Source organism: Marmota monax, unplaced genomic scaffold (assembly GCF_021218885.2).
Source record: "Marmota monax isolate L192 unplaced genomic scaffold, Marmota_monax_Labrador192_F-V1.1 WCK01_AAM20220418_F8-fsc00010, whole genome shotgun sequence".
Lineage (NCBI taxonomy): Eukaryota > Metazoa > Chordata > Mammalia > Rodentia > Sciuridae > Marmota > Marmota monax.
In genome coordinates this window covers 27894966-27920760 of record NW_026692321.1, presented here as the reverse complement: position 1 = coordinate 27920760, position 25795 = coordinate 27894966, and the positions used below count along the sequence as shown (strand labels likewise).

Here is a 25795-nt window from a genome sequence, read left to right as displayed (position 1 = left end):
GACAGTATACTATTTACCTAAATTTTACAAAGTAATAATGATTTTACAGAACTGACAAAAAACAATTACTCCTCAATTTTTCAGCCATGTAGTGTTCCATCTCTGTCCTCCCTACTTTTCCCCTCTCCCTGCTCTTACAGTCCACCATAGTAAGACCCTGCCTACCCCTCCTGCCTCACAGTGTTTTTAAATGCACAAAATTTTAAATATACAGCATTGTAAAAATCAAGTTAAAAATAATTATCAAATGTTAAAAAATACATTTGTGATAAAATATATATACTTCTTTATTAGTTTATTAAGATACAAAAATCAAACCAAAGACTAAGTTTTTAAGTAGGAATGAGTACAATGGTATTTTGAAACAGCTGTGATCTATATAATATATGATATCAGTGATTTCCACTAATAACAAAGTCACAGATATTGTGGGATGTTACTGGTTCTTCCTGTTCATAATTGAAGAAATACTAAGCTGCTGTTAGAAGTTAATGAAAATGAAGGAGAAATTTTTTTTTTTTTTTTCAGTTCAAGTTCACAAACTCCCCAGATTTCCATTCAAGGATCCTTAGGTTAGGAACCTCAACACTAAATTTTAGAGTTAGTCCAAATCTTAATTTTGGAAATCTTTCTTTCTGTAAGTACACACTTTCCAGTTCCTTGTCTTTAATCACCATACAATGATGACAATCAAATTCACACACACACCCCTAAACTTTCACCTGAACTCTAGACTCCTATAGCCAATTGCCTACTTACTATCTCCACCTGGATGTCACTGCCAACACAGTATGTATAAGATGCAGCTCCTGATGTAGACCTTCTTCCCCAATGCTCCTTCAAACCTGATCAACTCTATCTTAACCTCAAATCACCACCATCACACAATAGCTGAAGAATCTAGGAATCAGTCTTGATTCCTTCCTTTCCTTCACCTTTCCATACTTAATCCATCAGCAGATCCTGTGAGTCCAAGTTTTGTTTCTAAACCACTCACCTTTCACTTTTCACACTCATCTAAGCCGCCTATCTTGTAGCACTGCTCACAAACATTCAAGTATCCCTGCCTTTAGAAAACCTCTGTATACTTGGGTCTCTCCACCAATTCCAACAGTAATTGGCAGAACCAATCCCAGAATTCTACAGATATCACATTTAACCCAGCAAAATGTAAAAACGTCTAAAACAAAGAATTACAGGCTTCCACCAAATGGATTTGTAGAGCTGACAAGGAAATTTAGGTCAAAAAAAAATTTATGGCAGTCCTTAACAGGACTTTAGAACAGGAAAGACGGGGCCTCTCCAACCTCAGAGTCAACCCATACCTTGGCTGGGTTGGTCAACACCTCCTTCATATACTCGGCCACGGTGATGGGACCAGTAGATTTTATTTTGTACATAAGATGCCGCAGCATTGGGGTCACCCGGTTGTTTTCTGCCGGTTCATTCCCGGAACTGAAGTGTTTCCCTCTCCAAATGCAGGGAATGACTGAAAAACACAGGTCAAGTAGGACCCATTATAAATCTCAGTATCTGTATGTGCAAGCAGCCTGACAAGTTTCAAGGCAGCTTCACTAAGTCCAGCCCTGAAAGCAGAATACCGTGTGCAGCGCGCCCAAAAGGCGCAGAGAAGGCACGCACTTTGGCCACAATCTCACAGCCATTTAGTGTCTGGCGGGACTCCAGTCTCCGGCCCCGAGCGCCTTCGGGCTGGAGGTGAGCCCCTGAGCCCCAGGAGACCCCAAAGGAGCACCGGAGGCGCTCTAGTCGATTCCACTGGAGCCCGGATTCTGCGGAGCCGACGCTTACCAACGCGCGCGGCGTTCCACAGAGGCCGCACAGCGGACCTCACTGGGACTCTCATGCTGACCGTCTCAAGCATCCATGCACCGCCCCGAGGGCGGGGATTGCGGTCGCTTCCGGGAGATGACACGCCCCCACGGGGAAGTACGTCACGTGACAAGCGGAAGTGGCCCGCAGATTGCGCGCGCGTGCTCCGCTAGGCATGGCGGCTGCGAAGGCGCCTTGGGAGTTCCATGCCAAGCGGCCCTGGGCTGGGCAAGAGGCGGTAGGCGATCCGGATGAGGAGGACGAAGATGATAGCGGTGAAGCCGAGAATGGGTTCTCCCTGGAAGAGGTGTTACGGCTCGGAGGCACAAAGGTAACGGCCAGAGGCTTCCACGGAAGGGAGACCCGGGCGGGTGTCGGAGCAGTTCTGAGAGTATCAGGGCAATGGTCCGCCGCTCCAGCCCTGCGGATCCAGATCAGAGCTGTAGAATGTGCTCGGTGCGCTTCCCTCGCTTCTTTCCACCGCTCTTTGCAAGAGAAAAAGTCTGGATTGAACGTTTTATGCTGTGGCCTTCTTCAGGGAATAAGCGATCCTCATGTTATTGACGTGGTGTAACCATCACTCCATCAGGTCCGAGAAAACGGACTTCTTGGTCCTGACCTCGTGATTTTAATGTTTTGATGGCCGGTGTTGGAACTTCTGTACTCAAAGGGGGCTTGGGCATGCTCGCTGTACGCCCCAAGAGCCTCCCTTTTATGGAATTCACTTTCCAAGTTAAGAGAAACAGTAAACAAACTTTAGATAGTACATCAGATGCTAAGTAGTGCCAGAGAAAAAGGAGGAGGATACACAGTTGAGAGGGCATTAGAGTTTTAAATGAGATGACCTGTAAACGCATGTCTGAAGATACTTGAGCAAAAACCTGAGGAAAAAGAAAGGTGAGCCATGTGTCTGTCCAGTCAGATGGAACAGACAGTGTAAAGTCAAAGACAGAATTGTGCCTAACTAAGTTTGGAGAGGGGTGGGGGGGTGGGGGGGTGGGGGTGCTGTTAGAGGAAGGATAAATGTAATCATATGGACAGATTTATTGTTTATTTCATACTTGGGTTATATTTAATTCTTGAATAAGTGATATATATACGATATAAACTTTAAAAGGTTATTGGGGTGGCACACAATGAAAAATCTTCTGTCCCACTTTTATCTCCTGATATGCAATTTATCTTCTAGGGAGCAATTATATTTTATACTTTATTTTGTATCTTCCAGGTATATCCTAGACCTCACACATGCACAATTATGTAAATGAAATATACGCATGTATTGTTATTCTTTACACAGATGTTGCCGTATATTTTGCATCTTTTTTTCTGTTTTAGAGATCCTTCTGTGTGGGTGTATAAAATTCTGTGGACTTGTAACTGCATAAATCATTTTGTGTCTTAATTTATCTATTATGAATATTTAAATTGTTGCCAATGATTCGATATTTTAAATAACGCAGTAAATAAATTTAGACATTTTTCACCCCCATATTTGTAAGTATATGTGTAATTTAAATTTGCAGAAATGGAAATGCTGGGTTAACGGATATGTGTGTGCCTTGTGTTTTGATTAAAGTTGATAAATCACCCTCCATAGAGGTTGTACCAGTTTACATTCACATCAACCATATGTGAAAGTGCTCCTGCCTTCACCAAATGCAGTTTAACTTGAATTTGTACAAATGCTAACAAAGTTGAGCATCTTTTCATAGCTTTTAAAGAACATGGCAGCCATGATCCTTCTCATCCAGGATGATGCTATTCACACACTCCAATTTGTAGAAACTCTTGTGAACCTTGTTAAAAAGAAGGGCAGCAAACAGCAGTGCCTCATGGCTTTGGATACTTTCTCTATCATGTTGCTATCCTTTGTATGTTTTCCTGTTGGGTACTTCTCACTTTTTTACTGATACGCAAAACCTTTTGTATTAAGGTAATGAGCTTTACTTTTATGAGTTGCTACAATTCTCTTTTCAGTTTTCATTTGTCTTTTTATTTTTCTATATGTTTTATGTGTGAGAGAATGATAAATTTACTGATCTTATCTTTTGTGGGCCCTGAGTTTTACATTGAATTTTAAGATTTTTCCCATTCTAAATTTTTTTTTTTATATTGTACCTTCTTCCATTATTTTATGGTTTTGGCACACTTAAATTTGGAGGTAGGGTGGAAGCCCAGGTAATATTGTAATTCAAAGTTTCATTGATTTCAAAGATGAAGTTGTAACTGAAGTGTTGGATTGGTGATATATTTTTAACTTTTTATGTTTTTATACAGCAAGATTACCTTATGCTGGCTACTTTGGATGAAAATGAGGAAGTGGTGGATGGAGGAAAAAAGGGAGCAGTTGATGATCTTCAACAAGGTGAACTGGAAGCGTTTATTCAAAATCTTAGTTTGGCCAAATATGCAAACTCTTTCATTGAAGATGATGAACAACCTAAAAAGGAAAATGCCAGCAAAAAAGAATCAAAAGTATCTAACATTGATAATAAAAAGCAAAATGCAGCAGAAAGAGAACGGACATCAATCAATAAGGTGAAAAATAAGAGGCCAGAACAGCGTTCTGATAAGAACAGTGGTACCATATCAAAAGTAAAGAAAGATAAACAACAAGACATCTTTGAATTTTTTGAGAGACAGACATTGTTACTCAAGCCTGGGGGCAAATGGTATGATTTGGATTATACCAGTGAATATTCTTTGGAACCTCAGCCTCAAGATATTGTGTCTAAGTACAAAACTCTGGCTCAGAAGCTATATGAGCATGAAGTTAACTTATTCAAAAGTAAGACGAATAATCAAAAGGGAGCCTCTTCTACCTGGATGAAGGCGATTGTATCATCAGGGACACTAGGTGACCGGATGGCAGCCATGATCCTTCTCATCCAGGATGATGCTATTCACACACTCCAATTTGTAGAAACTCTTGTGAACCTTGTTAAAAAGAAGGGCAGCAAACAGCAGTGCCTCATGGCTTTGGATACTTTCAAAGAGTTACTCATTACAGACCTTTTGCCAGAAAGTCGAAAGTTACGGATTTTCAGTCAGCGTCCATTCAACAAATTAGAACAGTTGTCCAGTGGCAACAAGGATTCAAGAGATAGAAGGTTGATATTGTGGTATTTTGAACACCAACTAAAACACTTAGTAGCTGAATTTGTTCAGGTCTTAGAAACTTTAAGTCATGATTCATTAGTAACCACTAAAACTCGAGCACTTACAGCTGCTCATGAGCTTCTTTGTAACAAGCCTGAGGAAGAAAAGGCTCTTCTTGTTCAGGTGGTAAATAAACTGGGAGATCCTCAGAACAGAATAGCCACAAAAGCCTCTCACCTGTTAGAGACATTACTTTGTAAACATCCCAATATGAAAGGAATTGTGTGTGGTGAGGTAGAAAGGCTACTCTTTCGTTCAAATATCAGCTCCAAAGCTCAATATTATGCAATTTGCTTTTTAAATCAAATGGTCCTCTCCCATGAAGAAAGTGAATTGGCCAACAAATTAATAACTCTTTATTTTTGTTTTTTTCGGACTTGTATCAAGAAAAAAGATATTGAGTCAAAAATGCTTAGTGCCCTTCTAACAGGTGTGAATAGGGCATACCCTTATTCAGAGACAGGTGATGAGAAAGTGAAAGAGCAGGTTGATACTTTGTTCAAAGTGTTGCATGTTGTAAACTTTAATACCAGTGTGCAGGCTTTAATGTTGCTTTTCCAGGTAATGAATTCTCAGCAGACAATATCAGATCGATATTATACAGCCTTATACAGGTAGGTACAAAGCATTCTAATACATAAACATGACAAATAACTTGATCTAATATAGCACGTGCAGTTCCCTGTGTAGAGCTCAAGGAAGAGTTAGAAAACTGGAGTTAGACCTCCCTCAGCAACTTGCTACTCACGAACTTTAACTAAGTCATATCTTACCACCTGTATTTGAAAATTAATATTTTGTTTTAAATCTTTTGGGATATTAAGGAAATAGAACTGGAGATGTAATGGAAGTCATTTCTTTGGTACACTAAAAAGAATCTCAAAGATCTTACACAACACTTTTTAAAGAATCTGTGATTTTTTTTTAAAGTAATTGATACTTACCATTCATAATTTAAGAAGAGTTCCAAAAAAGAAAATGTGGCATATGTACACAATGGAATATTACTAAAGAATGAAATAATGGCAGTTACCAGTAAGTGGCTGGAACTTAAGATTGTCATGCTAAGTGAAATAAGCCAATCCCAAAAATACAAAAGCCAAATGTATGTGGATGCTAACACATTAAGAAGGGAAGGGAAGAATAGAAGTTCTTTGGATTAGACAAAGGGGAATGAAGGAAAGGATGGGGGATAGGAATAGGAAAGACGGTAGAATCAATCAGACAGACATAACCTTCCTATGTTCATATATGAATACAAGACCAGTGTAACTCCACATCATGTACAGCCACAAGAATGGGATTATACTCCATGTATGTATAATATATCAAAATGCATTCTACTGTATAACTAAAAAGAAATTTAGATTTTTTTTTAATATTTATTTTTAGGTGTAGATGGACACAACACAATGCCTTTATTTTTATGTGGTACTGAGGATCGAACCCGGGTCCCACCCGTGCTAGGCGAGCGCTCTACCACTGAGAAAACAAAAGTTCAAAGCTGAAAGTGTAGAAATTTGGGAGTTTTGTTTAATTTTTGAGGGTCATAGAAATATTTTTAGAAAATGTTTGGAATCTATTTGAAAAATGTTTTCTCATCCATGTAACAGCAGTGTGTTTAATGCAACAGTCTATCTCTGAGGACAAGTATATTCCCAAGTTCTTTTCAATTACTGTTAGCCAACACCTCTCAGAGATGAATTTCTTTAAAACTTTTAAGCCCTCTTAAATGATCTATTTGCTCTTGGCTTTACTAAGAATTCATTAAATTTTAAAAATCCTGCTTAATTGAAGGATCAAAGAAATGTGATTTGCATGACAAAAAATATGATTTATCAAAAACTTAAGGAAGGCTAGGGCTGTAACTCAGTAGTAGAGCACTTGCCTCACACGTGTAACTCCTCAGGACTAAATACAAATAAAGACATAAAAAGATACTGTATCCATTTACAACTAAAATAAATTTTAAAAACTTAAGGAAAATGCTCTCTGTCATGATGAAAACATATCTAAATTCTCAAATCTGTTGACCTGGGATGGAATTTATGATTAAAACTGAGTTGCATGGGTAAAAATATTGAAAAATGTGAAGGAAGAAATCTGAGTAATACAATATTCTCTTATCACTGAGATATTCTAGAATTATAGAACTGACAACATGGAAAATGGGTATACAGAGCAATATAGAAACATGTATTTTCATTTCTACTACTAATGAAAAGAAGTTAATGGAAATGCTTAAGAGTAAAGGGCGCAATGATCCCACATGTTATTAAAGCTAATCTAGTTAGATGACCTGATATGTAGAGGTCCAGACCAGTTGGGGCATCTGTGGGAATCTAGTTGAAGAGTATTTTAAATTATCATAATAGGGTATAGTTTGGTGGTAGAACAATGGTAAGAGGCCCTAGATTCAATTTCCAGCATTCCCAAAAATAAAAGTTAATGATATTAGAATTGAGCACCCCATAGAAGACTCTGAGGAGAGAGAAACACATAATAGCTATATAGGTTCATGTATAATTCGGTTCTGTTGCTTCAGAGGATATTAGAATTCATGTTTGTAAATTATATAGGAACAGATTTCAGCTTTGGATAAAGAAGGGATTTCTGGGGACTAAATGGTAAGAGACTTGCCTAGCATATGAGTTTGAGCCTCAGCACCCCCCAAATGAGTAAGGAGATTTCTAGCTGTCCAAAATGGGATTGGATTCCTAGTGAGAGTGAGGAATGCACAAACATTTACTTTGGATATTCATTTATTCACTCAAAAAACATTGAGCACTTAGTTCAGATATTAAGGACACAGTAAAAAAATAGGCATAATCCGTGTTCTATTGGAACTTAGGAGAAAGGCAGGAAAGCCAAAGAAACAAAAGTTTGTGAAACTGTGAAGAACATGAATATGAAAATGAGAGGATAATAGAGGAGGCATTGATTTTAGATACTCTCTAAGTGGAGAAAAGCATTTTGGACAGAGAGAATAGCATGTATGGAAGGGATTCTGTACAGCTAATACATTGGACCAGAGATTCTCTGAAGTCCTCACAATTTAGTTTTCTATTATTCATAGATAGTGTTCACTAGAACCATGTGGGGACACCTCTGGTCACCCAGCAAGTAGGTAGTAATACGTGGAGAAAAGCAGATCTTCTGGCTCACTGCTTTTTCATTATTTGGTTTCAGATTAGCCTTTTAGTGGGGTGCTATATTCTTATAAACTTTACACTATTAGGGTTGTGTCCAATTAGTTTATAAAACAGAAAGGAGAGGAAACCATAAAACAAAATGCCTTTTGCTCCTGTGACTTTTTTTCCCTTGTTACCATCATCACTCTTTCTCTTCAGGTCATTAATTTATGTTTTACCTATTTCCTCTAATGTAAGTAGGAAAGTTATACCTCTGTATTGATTTTATTTTACAGAAAGATGTTGGATCCTGGGTTGATGATGTGTTCCAAGCAAGCTATGTTTCTTAACCTTGTCTACAAATCTCTGAAAGCTGACATTGTGTTGCGTCGTGTGAAGGCTTTTGTGAAGCGGTTGCTTCAGGTTACTTGCACACAGATGCCACCTTTCATATGTGGAGCTTTATATCTTGTGTCTGAGATCTTTAAAGCAAAACCAGGTTTAAGAAGTCAATTAAATGATCACCCGGTATGTTTGAAAACTGTTTTTTAAATCAACTATGAGCTAAAATATATTGGTGGTTTGTTTTATTTTTCTTTGCTTCAGTGAAGGTAACTTAGTTCTCTGGAGCACAGTGTGCGGTCTAGAGTCAGACAGACCTAGATTTTAATGCCAGGTATATAATTAGCTAGGTGGGGAAAGGTTGCTTGATCCCTTTACTTGTAATAAATTGTATTACACTAGAAACTCCAATATTGTGAGAATGTTATAGAAGATTATAGAACTAATAGATCTCTTAATTTGTTTCCTCAATTGCAAAATGAAAAAAAAATTATAGCACCTCATAGGGTTATTTACAACATACCAAATATTTATTTGTGGGCTAAGTAGTAAAGTTCCAAAATCTCAGGAGCTCTTGGCTCAAAATTTAACACTTTTTCATTTAGAAATAAAAGGATGATCTCTCTTAATCTACATATCATTCAAGCCCAACATTTTGTTTATTAGACTTTTCATGTTTCACCAAATTGCAAAAGTATTTCTTCAGAGTTCTATATCACATGATTGAAGACTGACTTTATTGCAACTTCCAGTTAATTAACATAAATTTATTAAACCATTTTTTTTTAGGAGTCTGATGATGAAGAAAATTTTGTTGACATAGGAGATGATGAAGACATAGAAAAATTCACTGATGCAGACAAAGAAATAGAAATGGATACAATGAAAAAAGTGCAAACAGAAGAAGCAGTGCCTGAAAGTGACACAGACACCACAAAACCAAAGACTCCTTCCTGGGTACATTTTGATAATTTGAAAGGTGAGGGCTTTTGAATCTTTAAATTTTTTTCTTGAATTCTTAAACCAGCTAATTAGTTTTCTCTTTGATCTGCACAGAAATTTTCTTTTCTTTTTGGTGATGTAGAGGATCAAACTATATACTTGTCTATACTAGGCAAATATTCTACCATGAAACTGTATCCCCAGGCGTAGAAGTAAATTTTAAATATAGCAAGACTTTGATAACTATGCATTTTAAAATAGATAATCAGAAATTAAAGCAAGTAGAGCTGTGAGGATTAAGTGAAAAAATTGGACATTTGAGATGTACAATAAATCTCATTTCCTTCAGCTATATAAAAGTTGAGCCAATTTTAATTTCATGACCTTTTATCTTTACATGCAAAGCCCTTAAATACATGAATATAAACAAGTAGTTTCTGAACAGAAGCATTTTGTCATAAGTTGTTAATTGTGTAGACCTTTTTGTTCTTTTATTTGACCATCTACAGTTTCTTTTTTTTATATTTATTTATTTTTTTAGTTGTAGTTGGACACAATACCTTTATTCCATTCATTTATTTATATGTGTTGTTAAGGATCGAACCCAGGACCCCACGCATGCTAGGCGAGCGCTCTACCATTAAGCCACAATCCCAGCCCATCTACAGTTTCTTAAAGCAGTGTTTTCAGATAGTAAAACTTTCTGTGACTTAGAAACCTTAAGTGGTTTTCCACATACACAAACTGAATTAAATCTATCGTAGAATGTTTTTATAAGAATTCATCAGTTATCATGAAGACTAACCTGAGAAAAATCCTTTAGAAGGATGACAAGGTGTGCATTGTGAGATAGTTTACACTGGGTTTTTGAATAACGGTGAGCTTCGTTCTTTTTGCCGGGGGGCGGGGGGGGGGGGTGTACTGGGGATTGAACTCAGGGACACTCTGTCATTGAGCCACATCCCCAGCCCTATTTTTTTTTTTTTTTTTTTTTGTAATTGTAAATGGACAGAATACCTTTATTTTATTTATTTATTTTTATGTGGTGCTGAGGATCGAATCTAGTGCTTCACACATGCTAGGCAAGCATTTTACCACTGAGCTACAATCACAGCCCAATGCTGAGTTTCTGAAAACGTGAACATAGTATAAATCTGTTCCAAGTAAGAATTATTTCTAGAAACACTCTAAAGACAAATAATTGGAGCACTCTACAAATCCAGAAGACTTTAAACCTATTCTATCTTCAGGTAATTTCCATCTTTACATTTATGAACCTGGATTTGTGGCTCAGCACCTTCTGTTGCTATTTGAAAAGTAATGAAGGGATATGTTAGTACCTGAGCTTGGTTTATTCAAGAACAAATGTTAGCTTAGATACCAAGATAAATTCTTGAAGAGATTTGGAGTTTTCAAGCTAGGAAGCCTGGCTAATTAAGATTATCTATCTATGAAAATATTGATCATAGTAGTTTTAATGGCATCTTGGACTAGAAATAAAGCATTTGAAAAATACTATTTTTGGGTTTTAGGTGGCAAACAACTGAAAACATATGATCCATTCAGTAGAAACCCTTTGTTCTGTGGAGCTGAAAATACAAGTCTTTGGGAACTCAAAAAGGTAAAATAATTCCAAATTATCTTTCACTTCATTTGTGCTATGTATAGTCTTGATCTTGTGGATTTAACACATCAAAGTTTCCATTTTTCCTGTAAATGATAAATATTTTCTTCCTATACAACTATTATTAAAATGTTATCACGGACCTCTCAGGATCCCTGATCCCTTTTCAGTGAGTCTTCACCTTAAAGTGCATGTCTATTCGATTTTCCACATGCTTACACAGCAAGTATGCATAGCACATTTCTGTAGTGTGAAGATTCTTTCATGTCTCAGGGAACTCTTGGGTAGCCAATCCAAACTCGTGTAACTGCTTTTTCATAAAACTGACAAACGGCTTACTCATACATGGGGATCTGGGAGGCATTTTTTTGAAAATGAATCAGTCCTGTTGACTCAAGGAAAACAACCAACATTATTTGTTGTTAATAATGAAATTCAAGATCTCAAGCAAAGATTAAAATTTTTAGAAATCTTATAACCACTATCTTGAGCTTGACAGTATAACAGCATATCCCTAGGTAAAAAAAAAAAAAACTTTTCTGATGAAATTAGTGGTGACACTATGATCGTTCTATAATAAAATGTACCAACATTTGGAAGACTACCTAAGTCAGTTGGTATTTTTCAGATGACCAATGTATAACATACAAAGTAGACCAAATAATTATAAGTAAACAATGCTAACAGCTTGACTTAGTTTCAAATTGTAATTAATCTTCAGTGGCATCGAAGAAGAAAATCTCCATGCTTTTGTGAAAGGGTATTATTTAAATCCTCATTTTCCAACAACATATCCATGTGAGGCCACATTTTCTTCATATACTTCAAGTAAAATAACATGGAATACAGTAGCAGATAAAAAGAATCCATTGTCTTTTATTAAGCCAGATATTGAAGAGATTTGTAAAGCTGTAATTTAAGCCAGGGGCAATGTCCTACACTTCTAATTCTAGTTACTCAGAAATCTGAGGCAGGAGGATTGCAAGTTTGAGGTCAAGTCCCTGTCTCAAAATAAAATTTTAAAAAAGGGTTGGGGATTCAGCTCAGTGATAGTATGTGCCAGCCCCTGGGCTCAATCCCCATTACCTTCAAAAGCAAAACAAAGGCTGGGGTTGTGGCTCAGCAGTCAAGTGCTTGCCTAGCTGGTGTGAGGCCCTGGGTTTGATCCTCAGCACCACGTAAAAATAAATAAATAAAATGAAGGTATTGTGTCGAACTACAACTAAAAAATAAATATTTTTTAAAAAGTAAAGAAAAATAACCTAAGACAATGCTATTCTTCTTGACATAGTAATTTTTTTTGTCTGAAAACTATTTTTCATAAACATGCGGTTTACATTAATAGGTAATGGGTTTATTATTTTAAATAACTATAATTATTTAAAAGTTTTCTGTTGTAATTGCTAATAAATACCAACACATATAACCCACTAAAATAAAATTTCTGGGATCCTTGATTTTTAAGTGTATAAAATGGTCCTGGCACTGAAATGCTTGAGAATCATCTTTCTGATGTATTAAGTTTCAGTTCTTTGGATTGTCCTCAATTTAAGTTTAATTGCAGTAAGAGACAACCTTAGAAATATTGGCATTAGCCAGGCATGGTGGTGCACGCCTATAATCCCAGCACCTCAGGAAGCTGAGGAGAAGGAGGATCACAGGTTCGAGGTTGGCCTCAGCAACTCAGTGAGACCCTGTCTCAAAAAATGAGTAGAGTTCAGATATAGTCCAGTGATAGAGCACTACTAGGTTCAATCCCAATATTAGGAAAGAAAAGAAATTGACATTATTCACATTTTTCTTCCTAGTTATCGGAGCATTTTCATCCCTCCGTGGCCCTTTTTGCAAAAACTATCCTTCAGGTAAGTCTAAAATATTCAAAAGTGATATAGGTTTTGATAATCAATAATTGGTCATATGATATTTTCTCCACCATCTAGAATCATATATATATATATATATATATTTTTTTTTCCACTACTCTTGTAGAGGAACAACAACTTGTTTAATACAGAGCAGCAAATAATTCTTCCCAATGTCTGAGATGAATAGAAATGTGGGACATTAGAAAACCACAATGGTTATTCATTACATTTTCTGGAGAAAGATTGCCCTCTCCCTATTTGCTGAGTTTCCCACTTTAGGGTTTGATTCCCAGCTAATGGTTAGATGGCCACATTATTCTTATTTACCTACACACAAAATCAACATAGCATCATATAATGTGTATGTATATGTATATTTAATTCATTTGTAGTACAATGTGTATTTGAGGGATATTTGAACGATTATCTGTGCCTTTGATACAAGATAATAGAAGCTTATGTTTTTCTTTTTTATTTTCTTACCTGGAGAGACTGATTTTTTCCCCCATTTTTTCTTTTCAGGGAAATTATATCCAGTATTCCGGGGACCCACTGCAGGATTTCACCCTAATGAGATTCTTGGATCGATTCGTATACCGAAATCCAAAGCCACATAAAGGCAAAGGTAGGCTTCTGTTTAATGAATTATTCAGTGTTCGATGTTGATACTTAGTAAACAACATGAACACAGGTCTTATATTAGACTGTCCTGATTTATATTTCAGAAAATACTGACAGTGTTGTGATGCAGCCAAAAAGGAAACATTTTTCAAAGGATACTCATGGTCTTGCTGGTAAGTATAAAGGTTGGACAATTGAAACAGAAAAGATGGTACAAGACAATAAAACATAAATTATATTATTCTTTGCTCTACTTTACCAAAGTAAAAATTTCAAACATATCCAAAAGTAAAACCAAACAGTATGATGAAGCCTCCCAGCTTAGCACTTATTACCATTTTCCTTTCTTGTATTATCTATAGCTCTATCAGTAACTCCTTCATAAATGTTCTTTTATGGCTCAAATCATTTTAAGTTCTCTGATATAGGCTTAGCAGGAAAAAAAAAAGTTGACTTTGTCATGGAGTATCATTTTAAACTTCATTGATAATCCTTCTACTTCTGTTAAACAGGATCTGATTCTGCTTTTCTATTCGGAGCAGACATTTCTTTGCATGTGAAATCCTACCTTCCCTTTGTTCTGAGAGTAGGATTAAGATGAACTTTATAAATCATTTAATTTCCAACTGACTGACCTCACAAAGAGCTACAGATATAAAAGCTTACTCAAAATTAAAAGTAGAATTAGAAGTCAGATTTTCTTTCATTGAGGATGAATCAGATGTCTTTAATTCTGAAGGGCGAAAGCTAATGTTTTTGTCATTCATTATTCTTGTTTCTTAATTTTCTTAATAAGTAAAATTATAGAAAATTCTGTTTACCTTTACTTCCTGTTCTTAGAATGACAAGCACAAGTTTAAAATGATTATACATTAGAATAACTATGGAGCTGGGGTGGTGCCTCAGTGGCAGAGTGCTTGCCCAGCATATGTGAAGCACTGGGTTCAATCCTCAGCACCACATAAAAATAAAGTTAAATAACTCTTTGAATTTTTATTTCTCTTAAAATTTGGATGCTGGAAGCAACTGGAAGACTCAAAGAATCCTTTACTTTTACTGTGACTGGGCTATGAACTGCCTACTTTTCTCTGTGACATCAACAGTCTCATATGTTGAATCCTCTCCACAACAACTTTTCCCAAGATTGTTCTTTGCATTTCAGGATCCCTTCTGTCCACCTTCCTCACATTTTAAGATATTAGAATTATAGATGTGTTGTATTTGGTCCTCAGAGGTTGTCACATAAAGGAGATTACTAAGGTAAATTAAAATGCTTTATTTTTACAGTGAATAGTAAGGAGTTCCTCGCAAAAGAAGAAAGCCAAATACCAGTGGATGAAGTGTTTTTCCATAGGTAATATATTTAATGTAGTTTCATTGGGGAACTTTTTAAATTTTTAGATCCCCTAAAATCCTTCATTGACATTGTTATAGTTTGAAAAGATCAGAGAATAATGTGTCTATAATTCTATTTTGTAAAGGAAATTAAGATTACTCATTTTGCTAATCTTAAGATACCTTAATGAAAATACAGTCAGCTTGAGGAATTTTTAATAATTTAGCATATAAATTTTTGTTTATGATCTTGAATTTATAGAATTTCGTCTTTTTTTTAATACAGTAATTTTATAGACTTAAAATCTACATTAGTTTAGGCCAGGCGCAGTGGTGCACACCTGTAATCCCAGCAGCTCAGGAAGCTGAAACAGGAGGATCGTGAGTTCAAAGCCACCCTCAGCAACAGCAAGGCACTAAGCAACTCAGAGAGGCCCTGTCTCTTAATAAGATACAAAATAGGGCTGAGGATATGCCTCAGTGGTCGAGTGCCCCCGAGTTCAATTCCTGCTACCAAAAAAAAAAAAAATCTATATTAGTTTAATATAGTGATAACTCATCAGTAATTTGGCCAGATCATGGCCTTTAAAGCAGAATTGGCCAGATTCATTGTGCCTTCGTAGAAATAAGTTCTAAATCTACTAGAATGACTGTTAATAACTTATAAAAGTAAAATTATTTTAGCTGGTTAATAGGTTAATTTGACTTAATTTTAAAGGTATGGATATCATCTGGAAAATTCCTTTTTTTTTTCTTTTTTTGCTGTGTCCTAGTATAAGAGTAGGGCTGACAAACTATTGTGATTTTGAGATCATTTAGACCAAAATATTCTAATACTTAGATTGTCAGTATTGAAGCTGAAACAACCTATTGCTCTACTTTTGTGTTTTCTGTTGTCGTCCTTACTTTTTTCACATACTGATGATCAAACCAGGTCCTTGTGCATGCTAGGCAATTGCTGTACTACTGAGCTGCACCCCCCATCCCCCACTGTGCCACGCTGATTAAGATGAGTTAATCAGTGAGTTGTTAAGAAATAGTTTATAAGAAACTAAGATTGTTGAAATTTCTCAAGTTTATATCTATTTTGTTGAAATCGAATTATTTTTTGTATATTGACAAATTTCACTCATCTCCAATTGAGTCTATACATAAAAAATTTATTATAATTGTGGTTTGTCTTCAGTGTTTTGATTATATCAAGATCAGACCTTTAATAAATACATAAGATGCATTTTTGTTTTAGGTATTATAAAAAAGTTGCTATTGTTAAAGAGAAACAAAAACGGAGTGCTGATGAAGAGAGTATAGAAGATGTGGATGATGAGGAATTTGAAAAGATGATTGGTAATTTGTTTTTATTGAATCTCAGTTTTAGATCTATTAATATTTATTATTAGAACATGGAACCTTAGTGGCAGAAGTGAGCTTAGTGTTTAAAAAATCATTTAGCTAAGAATATCATGTAAGTCATAATGAAGGATTAAGAAATATTTTGATGGTATATGGTAACTCAACCACATGTAATCTAAAAAATAGACAGTCTAAGTGAGAAAGTTTCTATTTATATGGTATATAATTCCTAAGGCCAAATAAGAACCATATTTATTGTTCACAGTCTCATAATACTATTGCTAGAATTAGTCTACTGTCTTATCTATTTTATCTTCCCACAGCACTTGAAATTTTAATTGAAATGTAACAGACTAAAACAAAATACATGCAAAATTGGAAAGACTTAACATTGATTTCACTTTTGTTACATTATATCTACTAAAAATAAGCAGCTAAATAGTTCTTATAAAGTAAAAAAGAACTGAAGTTACTACAAGTCATTTTATTTAATGTACTTTTTTCTCCATAAAGCAACTGTAAAAAGAAGTAGAACCCGTTTTAGTATAGACACTTCATTAAAATCAGCTTTTAACAGACTTATACATTCTAAGACACACCAATAGTAATCATGTTTCTGTCATTTTGGTGCTTGTCATAAACGACAGAACCATAATTTCTGCTACTATAATTGATTCAGATATAAGACATGTCAACTTTGTTATTCTTTGCTGTGTTTCACAATTTGAATCTTGTTCTCTGACAGACACATTTGAAGATGATAACTGTTTCACCCCTGGAAAGGATGATCTTGATTTTGCCAGGTAAAATACTTTACTTCAATCTTCTCTTTACTGTTTCCTAATACTTCCCAAATTGTTGTCCCCCACAGCAGCAGACCTAGATCTATATGATGTTATGGGGAAATTGTATTCAACTAAGTTTGGGAAGTGAGTGTAGTACTTTTATTTTGGACATTTGTAATACATGTAAGTATACTCTGAGTAGTCTTTAATTTTCCTTTTAAGTCATTCAGTAGCCTTGTACCATATTAGGCCCTAAACACTTTAGAAAACAATACCCTCATTACATTATAAGTTTGGGATTTTTTTCTAGCAATATGAAGAAAAAAACAAAAAAAGCTAAGGATAACTTGGAATATGAGGATTCAGAGGATAGCGATGATGAATTCGATAACCTGGATGATGATGAAGTTTCTTTGGGAAGTATGAATGATGAAGAATTTGCTGAAATTGATGAAGATGGAGGAACATTCATGGATGTGTTAGATGATGAAAATGAGAGCATTCCAGGTGAGTTTTTGTTGTTCTTGTTTTTAATAAAATACAAATACAAAAAAAATCCTTTCTCAGTCTTGGCTACTTTTTCTAATAAAGATTTCTAATGTAATCTGTATTCAAATTAATGCAATAAACTAGAATTTTTAAAGAGGACCTTTTTCTTATTTCAAACCAAAGGTTTAAAGGCAGTATTTTTTTGTTGAGTTTTGAGTTTGGAACTTTTTTTTTTTTAATTTTTTTTTATTTTTTAGTTTTAGGTGGACACAATATCTTTATTTATTTATTTATTTTTTAATGTGGTGCTGAGGATCGAACCCAGTGCCTCACGCATGCTAGGCAAGCGCGCTTCCACTTGAGCCACATCCCAAGCCCCAAGTTTGGGACTTTTAATCAATAATTAGCCTCTCTATACAATACTAGTTGAGTGTGTATATTGTATCTTTTTAATGTTAGAATAATAATTAACGGGCTGAGGTTATGGCTCAGCGGTAGAGCACTCCCCTAACACATGCGAGGCCCTGGGTTCAATCCTTGCCATCAGACTAAGATTTTAACATAACTTGAAGTTCTTTTGTTTTGAAATGGCTTAATAACAAATTTATTTGGGTAACAGAGTCTGATGAAGACAGCTCAAAAGTCAATACTAAGAGAAGCAAGAGAAAGGATGATGACGATTTTGACTTTGCTGGGTCATTTCAAGGTAAGAAAATGCATTTAATCTTTTAAACTGAAACATTATCCATGTGAAAAGTATTATTCATTATCATTTTTGGAGATAAACTTTTCTATTGGTTAATAAGATTTAGGATTTTTTTTTCCTTAAAGATGTTTCTATAATTGGTAATAGGGTTTTTTCTTTTAATGTGAAAATTGTTGACATTCACCTTAAATCATTTTCATCTTCCTAAGTTTCTTCTTCTCACATTTAAATATCTCTATCTAGATCATCTTTTCATTCATGTTTAAAGCACTTCATCATATATAAGCCCTGGATTCTCAGAGTGTTGCTTTTTCCTTTCCTCAGCAAAATGTTTTCTTTGCCATTTGACCCTTGTCAGAATTCATGCTCCTTGGGGCTGTGGTTGTGGTTCAGTGGTAGAATGCTCACCTAGCACATGTGAGGCACTGGGTTCAAACCTCAGCACCACATAAAAATGAAATAAAGATATTATGGTGTCCACCTACAACTAAAACAAAATAATAAATATTTTTAAAAAAGAAAAAAGAATTCATGCTCCTTCATTAATTACATTCTCCTTTATGATTAATTCTCTAATATTCTTTATATTGCATAAGATTATGCTTTATAGTATTAACATTTGCAAAGTACAAATAAAAGAAAAAGTGCTATGTCAAGTGACACTTCCAAGTTTTTGATAAAAATATGGAAAGCACTAAATGCTTTGTTTCTAATGTCTTTCTAGCTTGTACTTACTGGAAGATACTGATAAAAATAAAAAATAGATTTGCAAAGTTAAATAAAAACAATTTAAATATTTTTAAAGAAACTATTTGCATTTTGGTAGTAGTCTCATATTTAAGCCTACAAAATTTTTTTATCAGCTCTTAAAAATACTGCTGGTATTATCCCCTAATACTTAAATGATTTAACTGATAAAAATTTACATTATAATAAGTTATTTTCCAGATTTTTACTCCCCTTGAGTGATAGTAAATCACATTTTATTAAGAGCATATGCTCAAATGCAGTTTTCCTGAGGCTCGTCCCTCAGGGCTGGGGTATAGAGCGCTTCCCTGGCATGTGCAAGGCCCTGGGTTCAAGCCTTAGTACCATTAAAAAAAGAGGGAAAAAGAAAAAAGACCAAACAACCTAAGGGAACTTTTAAGAAAATGGTACAGACATACTTATTCATAGAGTTCACACAGATACTGCTATGCTAGTATTTACTCAATTCTTATGTAATATACTTTTCACCTTAATAAAAATGAAGAAGAAATGCTCAGTCAGTGGTGGAGCGCTTGCCTTACATGGGTGAGGCCCTGGGTTTGATCCTCAGCACCACATAAAAAAATAAATAAATAAAGATATCGTGTCCATCTATAACTAAAAAAAAATTTTTTTTTTAAAGTGGCTCTGATGTGTCAACACAAAGACTTATACAGGATTGATCGTACCAGCCTTATTCATTAACGCTAAATCAACATAAAACAAATGTCCATTAACTGATAAATGGATAAAAAAGAATGTGATATATCCATACACTAGGATGTATTCAGCCAATGGAATGAAGTACTGATACATAACATGGATGAGCCTCAAAAATATTATACCAGCTAGGAAGATATAGGCAACCATATAAATTACTCCATTTATATGAAATAGTTAGAAAAGGCAAATCAAAAACAATGTAAATCCAGGGAAATAGGGGTAGCATGGCTGCAAATGGGCACCAAGGATCTTTTGGAGTTGATGGAAATGTTCTAAATTGGTTTATGGTCATGGTTGAACAACTCTGTAAGTTTATTAAAAAATTGAATTAATGTTACTTCAGGCAGCTGAATTTTTAAATTATAATTTTTAAAAATTTTTTAAAATCCTCATTACCACATAAAAATAAATAAAAATAAAGGCATGCTGTCCATTTACAACTACAAAAAAAATTTTTTTTAAATTGTATTTGCCTTAAATATTCCAAAAACCCATCCATGTCAACCTTGGAATTTTAATCTGGGTTGATAATATTTCGCTTAAGGGCAAATTCTGATCAGTGGCCAGATCTGAAAAATAAGAACATACTATTGTCATCTGAAAAATTCTATTAGAATATCAGCTTTCTTAAAAATTGTATGTAGTAATTCTTAAATTATGTTTATTCAAGTATCTGCTTCCTAACAGTGCTAGAAGATAATTGCAATTATATCTTTACTCAACTATAATTTTTTACATAAGCTCATGTTGAAAGATTTACATTTTTTAAAAATATATATATATGGGATTTAGAATTGAATAACTGGACACTGTTTTTTTAGGACCAAGAAAAAAAAAGAAAAGAAACCTCAGTGACTCCAGCCTGTTTGTATCTGCTGAAGAGGTAAGGCTAATATACTGTTTTTAGAAGTTAGCTATTCTACATTTTTACATTTTCTAATAAACTTTTTTTTTTTTTTTTTTTAAGTTTGGCCACCTGTTGGATGAGAATGTGGGATCCAAGTTTGATAATATTGGCATAAATGCCATGGCTAATAAAGATAATGCAAGTAAGTAACTTGAATTTTTTAATTGAAATTTTTAAAAATAGCCTTGTCTAGGGCTGTAGTTCAGTGGTAGTGGTAGAGCATTTGCCTAGCATTTCTAATCTTAATAGTTACTGTTTCTATTCTTTATTAAAAGTGTTCCAGGGAAATGAAATCTTCGGAACATTTTTTCCTTTTCCTTCCTTAGTCATTTATTTGTAAAATATTAATCTTTGACAATAAAAACAGAAGAGCAACAAACAAGGAGTGGGTTTGCATAGTGGGTGGGAAGCCACAGGCCAAAGCAGACCTGAAGTTCCTGTTACTTGGTAGGATGTTCTGTGGTAGTTCAGAGTCTATAATGGGATTAAATTCATCTTTCTTCTCCTCTCAAAGGTCTCAAACAGCTTAGATGGGAGGCTGAACGTGATGACTGGCTACATAACAGAGATGTGAAAAGTATTATCAAGAAAAAGAAAAATTTCAAGAAGAAGAGGCAGAAACCCACTCATAAAACTAAAAAGCAAAGGAAATGAATTATTAAATTATAACTTAAAATTCTACTTATACTTACTCTTAATTTTTGCTATTCATCCATTTCTCTTGGTCTTGCCTTCTGATTTCATATATTCCAGACTGTTCGATGGCTTTATAGTAAACTATAAATAAAAGTAACTGCCATTTATAAAAATCATATAAAATGTTAAACTTTCATTGAGAAAAATAATCTTTTTTCCATATTGCTAATAATTAAATGAAAACAACAATAATATTAACATATGTTAATATGTAAGTTCTAACTACTGTGTAACCTGTGTAAGTTCTAACTAATTACCGTAATGAGCACTGATCAAGTGTTATAACATAATCTTGTTCTGTCCTTGTAACAATCACCTGAGGATTAACATTACTTGACAGAAGCAGCTCTGAGAGATAGCAAACTTGAGATAAAACAAATTTTTAAAACTGAGGTTTAAGTTGTGGTTTGCTTCACCCAGATGGGTCTCATTCTACATTCTTAATCACTGGAAGTACTAAGAATCTGCCCATATCTAACTCAGCTCTCATCTAGATAACTAAGTAAGAATTTTCCCCACTATGGTCTCAGAAGGAGCTAAAATAGGGGTGAATAGTTTTTTTGGAAACTGAAATACGATAAAATAAAGCCATTTAGTCCTCAGTCATAATTTACTGCAGAATTTACAGATTACCTGAAAAAGTTGTTATGTACTCCTTTTTACTTAAGGAAAACATACCTTCCAAGATGAAGGGAAATTTCTTGCTCATTGTTTGCCTGAAATCTAATGAAAAAAAGGAAGTTAGACATGATCAGATATTCATCTTAGTAAAACATAAAGGCACAATTTTGTAATTTAGAGTCTTTATGATACAAAGAGTTTTAAATGTGATGTAATTTAGAAATGTAAATTTTCATTAAACATAACTATGAATTTTTATGGGTGTTATTTTGTCTTGACAAGGAATTGGAAATAAAATCATACCTAGTTTTTTAAACTAATACCAAACTTTAATTTGCTTTTAAAAACTGTTGGTATGTTTTCTTTATGCCCTTTCTTATATATAGTTCACATATATGTATATAGTTTAATATGTATTACTTTATAGTTTAATATGTATTAACTCTGTATAAAAATTTGTAATTATCCAGTAGCACTCTGGTACACAGTGTTCCAATAAGATACTTTGAGGAAGAGAAGTGACACACTTCAAAGATAAGTCACCACCCTACTCTTTGCTTCATTCAGTTTTAGGGCAAGAAAAAGCAGTACTTCCTAATTTAAAATGTTGAGAACTCTAATATAAATCACTTTCAGTGTTGCACAGGGAAGGGCTCACTATTAATGTATAGGAAGATTACTATAGCCCAAGTAAACTGGTTATCCTGAGAATACGGTGATATTACTTCCTGCTTTCTGTAAGTCTACCAAGCAAGGAAATACAATGGGCAGGCTGCTCCCAAACTAATGCTGACCCTCCCCTTCCCACAAGTAAAACCCATAGTTTTGGAAGTTTCCCAAGTCTAAAAGCAAATTAGCATGTGAAAAATGTGAGAGTCACCTCATCTACCATAATAAATACCTTGCTTCCTCTCTGCCCATAAAAATATCTAATACATTGAATCTGAAGGAACATTTTTCCAAAAATGCCAATAGCATTTAATAACTAAAATGCATTATGTCTGTCTTGAAAGCATTAACTACTGAATTATGATTACCTTGACTTGTATTCATCTTATTAAACAAAAAATAAGCTCCAAAAACGCCCATCAATTCAGCTACTAAAATTCCTTTAAACATCTTCTTTGCCATTGATTCCATTTTGTGGGCCATCCTACATTTAACAATAACAAATATGTATAAACTCAAATGAACATGCTTAAATTTATTTTGCCACATCTATAAAAAAATAACTCCATTCACACAGTGTGAAATACTTTATAGGAATTAGACCCCAAAATTACTACATTGTTTTAGACACATCCTACATACCTAGTTTTCATCTCAATGCCTAAGCAGCACAATAACCAAAGATTCAAGACTGCATAAAGCACAGAAAGGGATTTAAAATCCAAGAAGGCATTATTAAAAAAAACTTAACAACTTATAAAAATTTTTAAAGAAGTTGAAGTATGTGCTATACAGTTCATGCATTTTGCTAGACACTAAGGATACAAAGTTGAGCAGTAAGCTAACTGCTTCCTCTTCCTGGGGAGATACTATTCTAAGTCTTAAAACTTGAATTGCATTGCCCAAGAGGCTCAGCCTGCAATCCTCCACTCCCAATCTCAATTCTCATTCAGCAAGTCTAAGGTTGGCACCCCAGTAATCTGCCCTTTAGTAGGCACTCCAAGTAATTTTTATGCAAGAAGCTCATGGGCCACATAAGGGGAAAAACTGATTAGGTGATGACCCAATAAGTGGCAACACAGACTAGATCTTGATTCTCTTCCTGTAATTGAAATAAAAACTAATCAAGAAAGTTGAAGCCAGGAGCAGTGACACACCTGTAATGCCAGAGACTAGTGAGGCTGAGGCAGGAGAATCACAAGTTCCAGATCAGCCTCAGCAATTTAGTGAGACCCTGTCTCAAAAATAAGAAAAGGCTGAGTGTCAAGCTTGGTGGTAGAGCACAACAGGGTTAAGCATCACAAAACATGAAAAAAGTTTAGTGGGCTGGGAGTGTAATTCCTAGGTAGAGTATATGTTTAGCATATGTGAGGCCCTCAATTCAATCCCCAGAAAGCTTAAAAGGGAGAAAGAGTCTTTCTAATTAGTGTAAAAACTAAAAATGAGATGGGCAAGAAATGGGCAATATGAGACTTACTGAATATACGAAACCTAAGTCCAAGTTCTTGTCCTGCCTCCATATAATCTCAAAATCAAGAATGGGAGAACCACTAGTTTTTAATCTTACATTGTGATTCTCCCTTGCCCCCACCCCCATCCTTTTTCTCTCTGTACAGTGGCAGTTTGTTGTCTTAACACTATCCAATCCCAGTTGTCTCTCATCACTGGCAGATGCTTACTCCGTTTCTGCCTTCTTTTCACAATACCTAGGAGTAGGGTGGGAATCTCCTAGTTCCTAGAGAGCTAAAAAGTTGATTTAACCTGTCTTCCACCATTCTAGATCCTTCAGACAATTTTAAAATCTTAGTTTTACAAGCGTGTAGGCATCTCCTTCCAATACCATCATATCTTCATCAAGTATTCACCACCCCAACTCCCCACCCAAATAACCAACTCTCGTTTTGATAATGTGCTCGCCTAGGGACCAAAAGATTAAATTTTTTATTATTCTTACAAGAAATGAAGCAAAAGAAGTTAGAACTTTGGATGAGTAGGTGAGAATGGTTTTGTTCTATTCTCTACAATACTGTGCATTACTGACAAAATAAGTCATGCTCAGCAGAGAGCTCTCTTGGTTTTTTATGTATTTTCTAGTTATTGATGAACCTTTATTTCATTCATTTATTTATATGTGGTGCTGAGAATCAAACACAATGCCATGGCAAGTGCTGAGCCATAACCCCAGCCCTCTTGGAGTTATTTTTTAAGTTCAAGACAACAAGACCTGCCTGCAACCAGGTCTACAGCTTAAGGAATCCAAGCCAAAAAAAAAAAAAATGTCGCTGGAAGAGATTGATGCTAAGGATTTAAAAAATAATAATAATAACACTGTGATAATAAAACATTTGCCTTTCTTTAAAAATATAAACTCTGAGCTTCAGGGACAGAGTTTCTATCAGCTCACAAATACCCTTTGGTTAAAAACCACCAGGGGTGCCCTGACCAGAAAATGTGGCAAGGGAGCACCTGGGTATTTTCAGCACCAGAATACCCAGGATTGCCAAAGCGCGTGGGGCTTAGATGAAATTTAAAATGAAGCAATCAGTCAAGCTCAAAGAAAAGAAGGGGTGAGTGTCATGGGTTAACATCATGCTGTCCTGGCAAACTGGCTTCCGGTGCACACGCTGCAGTGCTGAAGTGTCCGGATTGCGCAGCGCTGTCCCGAAACCCCTGACCTGAGTCTGTGAGTGAAGGCTGCAAATCAAAGTCGCTGATTTGAGAAGTGGCCTACAAGGCCCAGCATCTCAGGGCGACACGAATCGGAACAGCAAGGCCTCCCAGTGTAGAAGCGAAGAGCGACGTTTCCCAGCATCTCGGCCCTGGGCTTGAAGAGCAAAAGCAGTCGCGCAGATTCCCGCGGTAGGGAACCAAGCTCCCGGCGGACGCCTCAGCTCCGCTCCCACCCCTCTGGGATTCCCGGGCCTCCCTGCCTTCCGCCGGGTGCTCTCGGGGCGGGTCTGCACCGACACGCGCGCGGTGAACTGGCTGCACCACCCCAGCCAAGGTCGACCAGCGACCCGGAAATGCTCGGCCTCCCGAGCACGGGACACAGTGACACTGGAGTGTCCGAGATCTCATAACTTGGCAAGGCCTCGCTTCCAAAATAAAAACTTAAAAACAAAAATAAACCTGTCCCTGTGGTCTCCCGGGAGTTACAACTAAGGCAGCCTTGCTGGTGCCACCAGCCGCTCTTACCTGAAGTGCACGCACCCAAGCAGCGCGTGCGCGAGGCTGCAGTGCCCGCCCC

General features: G+C 35.6%; 3 protein-coding genes across 10 annotated transcripts in view; 1 reads left to right on the top strand and 2 right to left on the bottom strand.

Moving 5' to 3' along the window:
• The window catches only part of Ndufaf7 (NADH:ubiquinone oxidoreductase complex assembly factor 7), a 14732-nt gene extending 12776 nt beyond the window's left edge, over positions 1 to 1956 (bottom strand). For both annotated transcript variants that reach the window (XM_046441654.2, XM_046441651.2), the window contains exons 1-2: positions 1810 to 1956; positions 1326 to 1489 (exon numbers count right to left, since the gene is read on the bottom strand). In XM_046441654.2, coding sequence (XP_046297610.1) covers positions 1326 to 1489; positions 1810 to 1882 — 237 coding nt within the window. In that variant the 5' untranslated portion in view covers positions 1883 to 1956. The remainder of the gene's footprint in view (positions 1 to 1325; positions 1490 to 1809) is intronic.
• Positions 1360 to 25795, bottom strand: Cebpzos (CEBPZ opposite strand). 7 transcript variants are annotated; one of them, XM_058578466.1, is made up of 6 exons: positions 25224 to 25636; positions 23706 to 23782; positions 22917 to 23032; positions 21937 to 21981; positions 21255 to 21339; positions 1360 to 1489 (listed from the first exon to the last, which is right to left on the bottom strand). In XM_058578466.1, the coding sequence occupies exons 3-5, from the start codon at positions 23029 to 23031 to the stop codon at positions 21257 to 21259; spliced, it is 243 nt and encodes an 80-aa protein (XP_058434449.1). In that variant the 5' UTR covers position 23032; positions 23706 to 23782; positions 25224 to 25636; the 3' UTR covers positions 1360 to 1489; positions 21255 to 21256. The 7 variants fall into 7 exon arrangements, with proteins under 7 accessions (XP_058434449.1, XP_058434447.1, XP_058434448.1 ...); XM_058578464.1 differs by lacking the exon at positions 1360 to 1489 and adding an exon at positions 16675 to 17513; XM_058578465.1 differs by lacking the exon at positions 1360 to 1489 and adding an exon at positions 17518 to 20224.
• Positions 1971 to 22135, top strand: Cebpz (CCAAT enhancer binding protein zeta). The gene is made up of 16 exons (XM_046441650.2): positions 1971 to 2161; positions 4111 to 5606; positions 8420 to 8651; positions 9255 to 9444; positions 10940 to 11028; positions 12840 to 12893; positions 13419 to 13521; positions 13622 to 13690; positions 14805 to 14871; positions 16099 to 16199; positions 16951 to 17008; positions 17301 to 17497; positions 18099 to 18185; positions 20477 to 20538; positions 20623 to 20704; positions 21077 to 22135. Exons 1-16 carry the CDS (start codon positions 2006 to 2008, stop codon positions 21214 to 21216), a joined length of 3183 nt encoding a protein of 1060 aa, XP_046297606.1. The 5' UTR covers positions 1971 to 2005; the 3' UTR covers positions 21217 to 22135.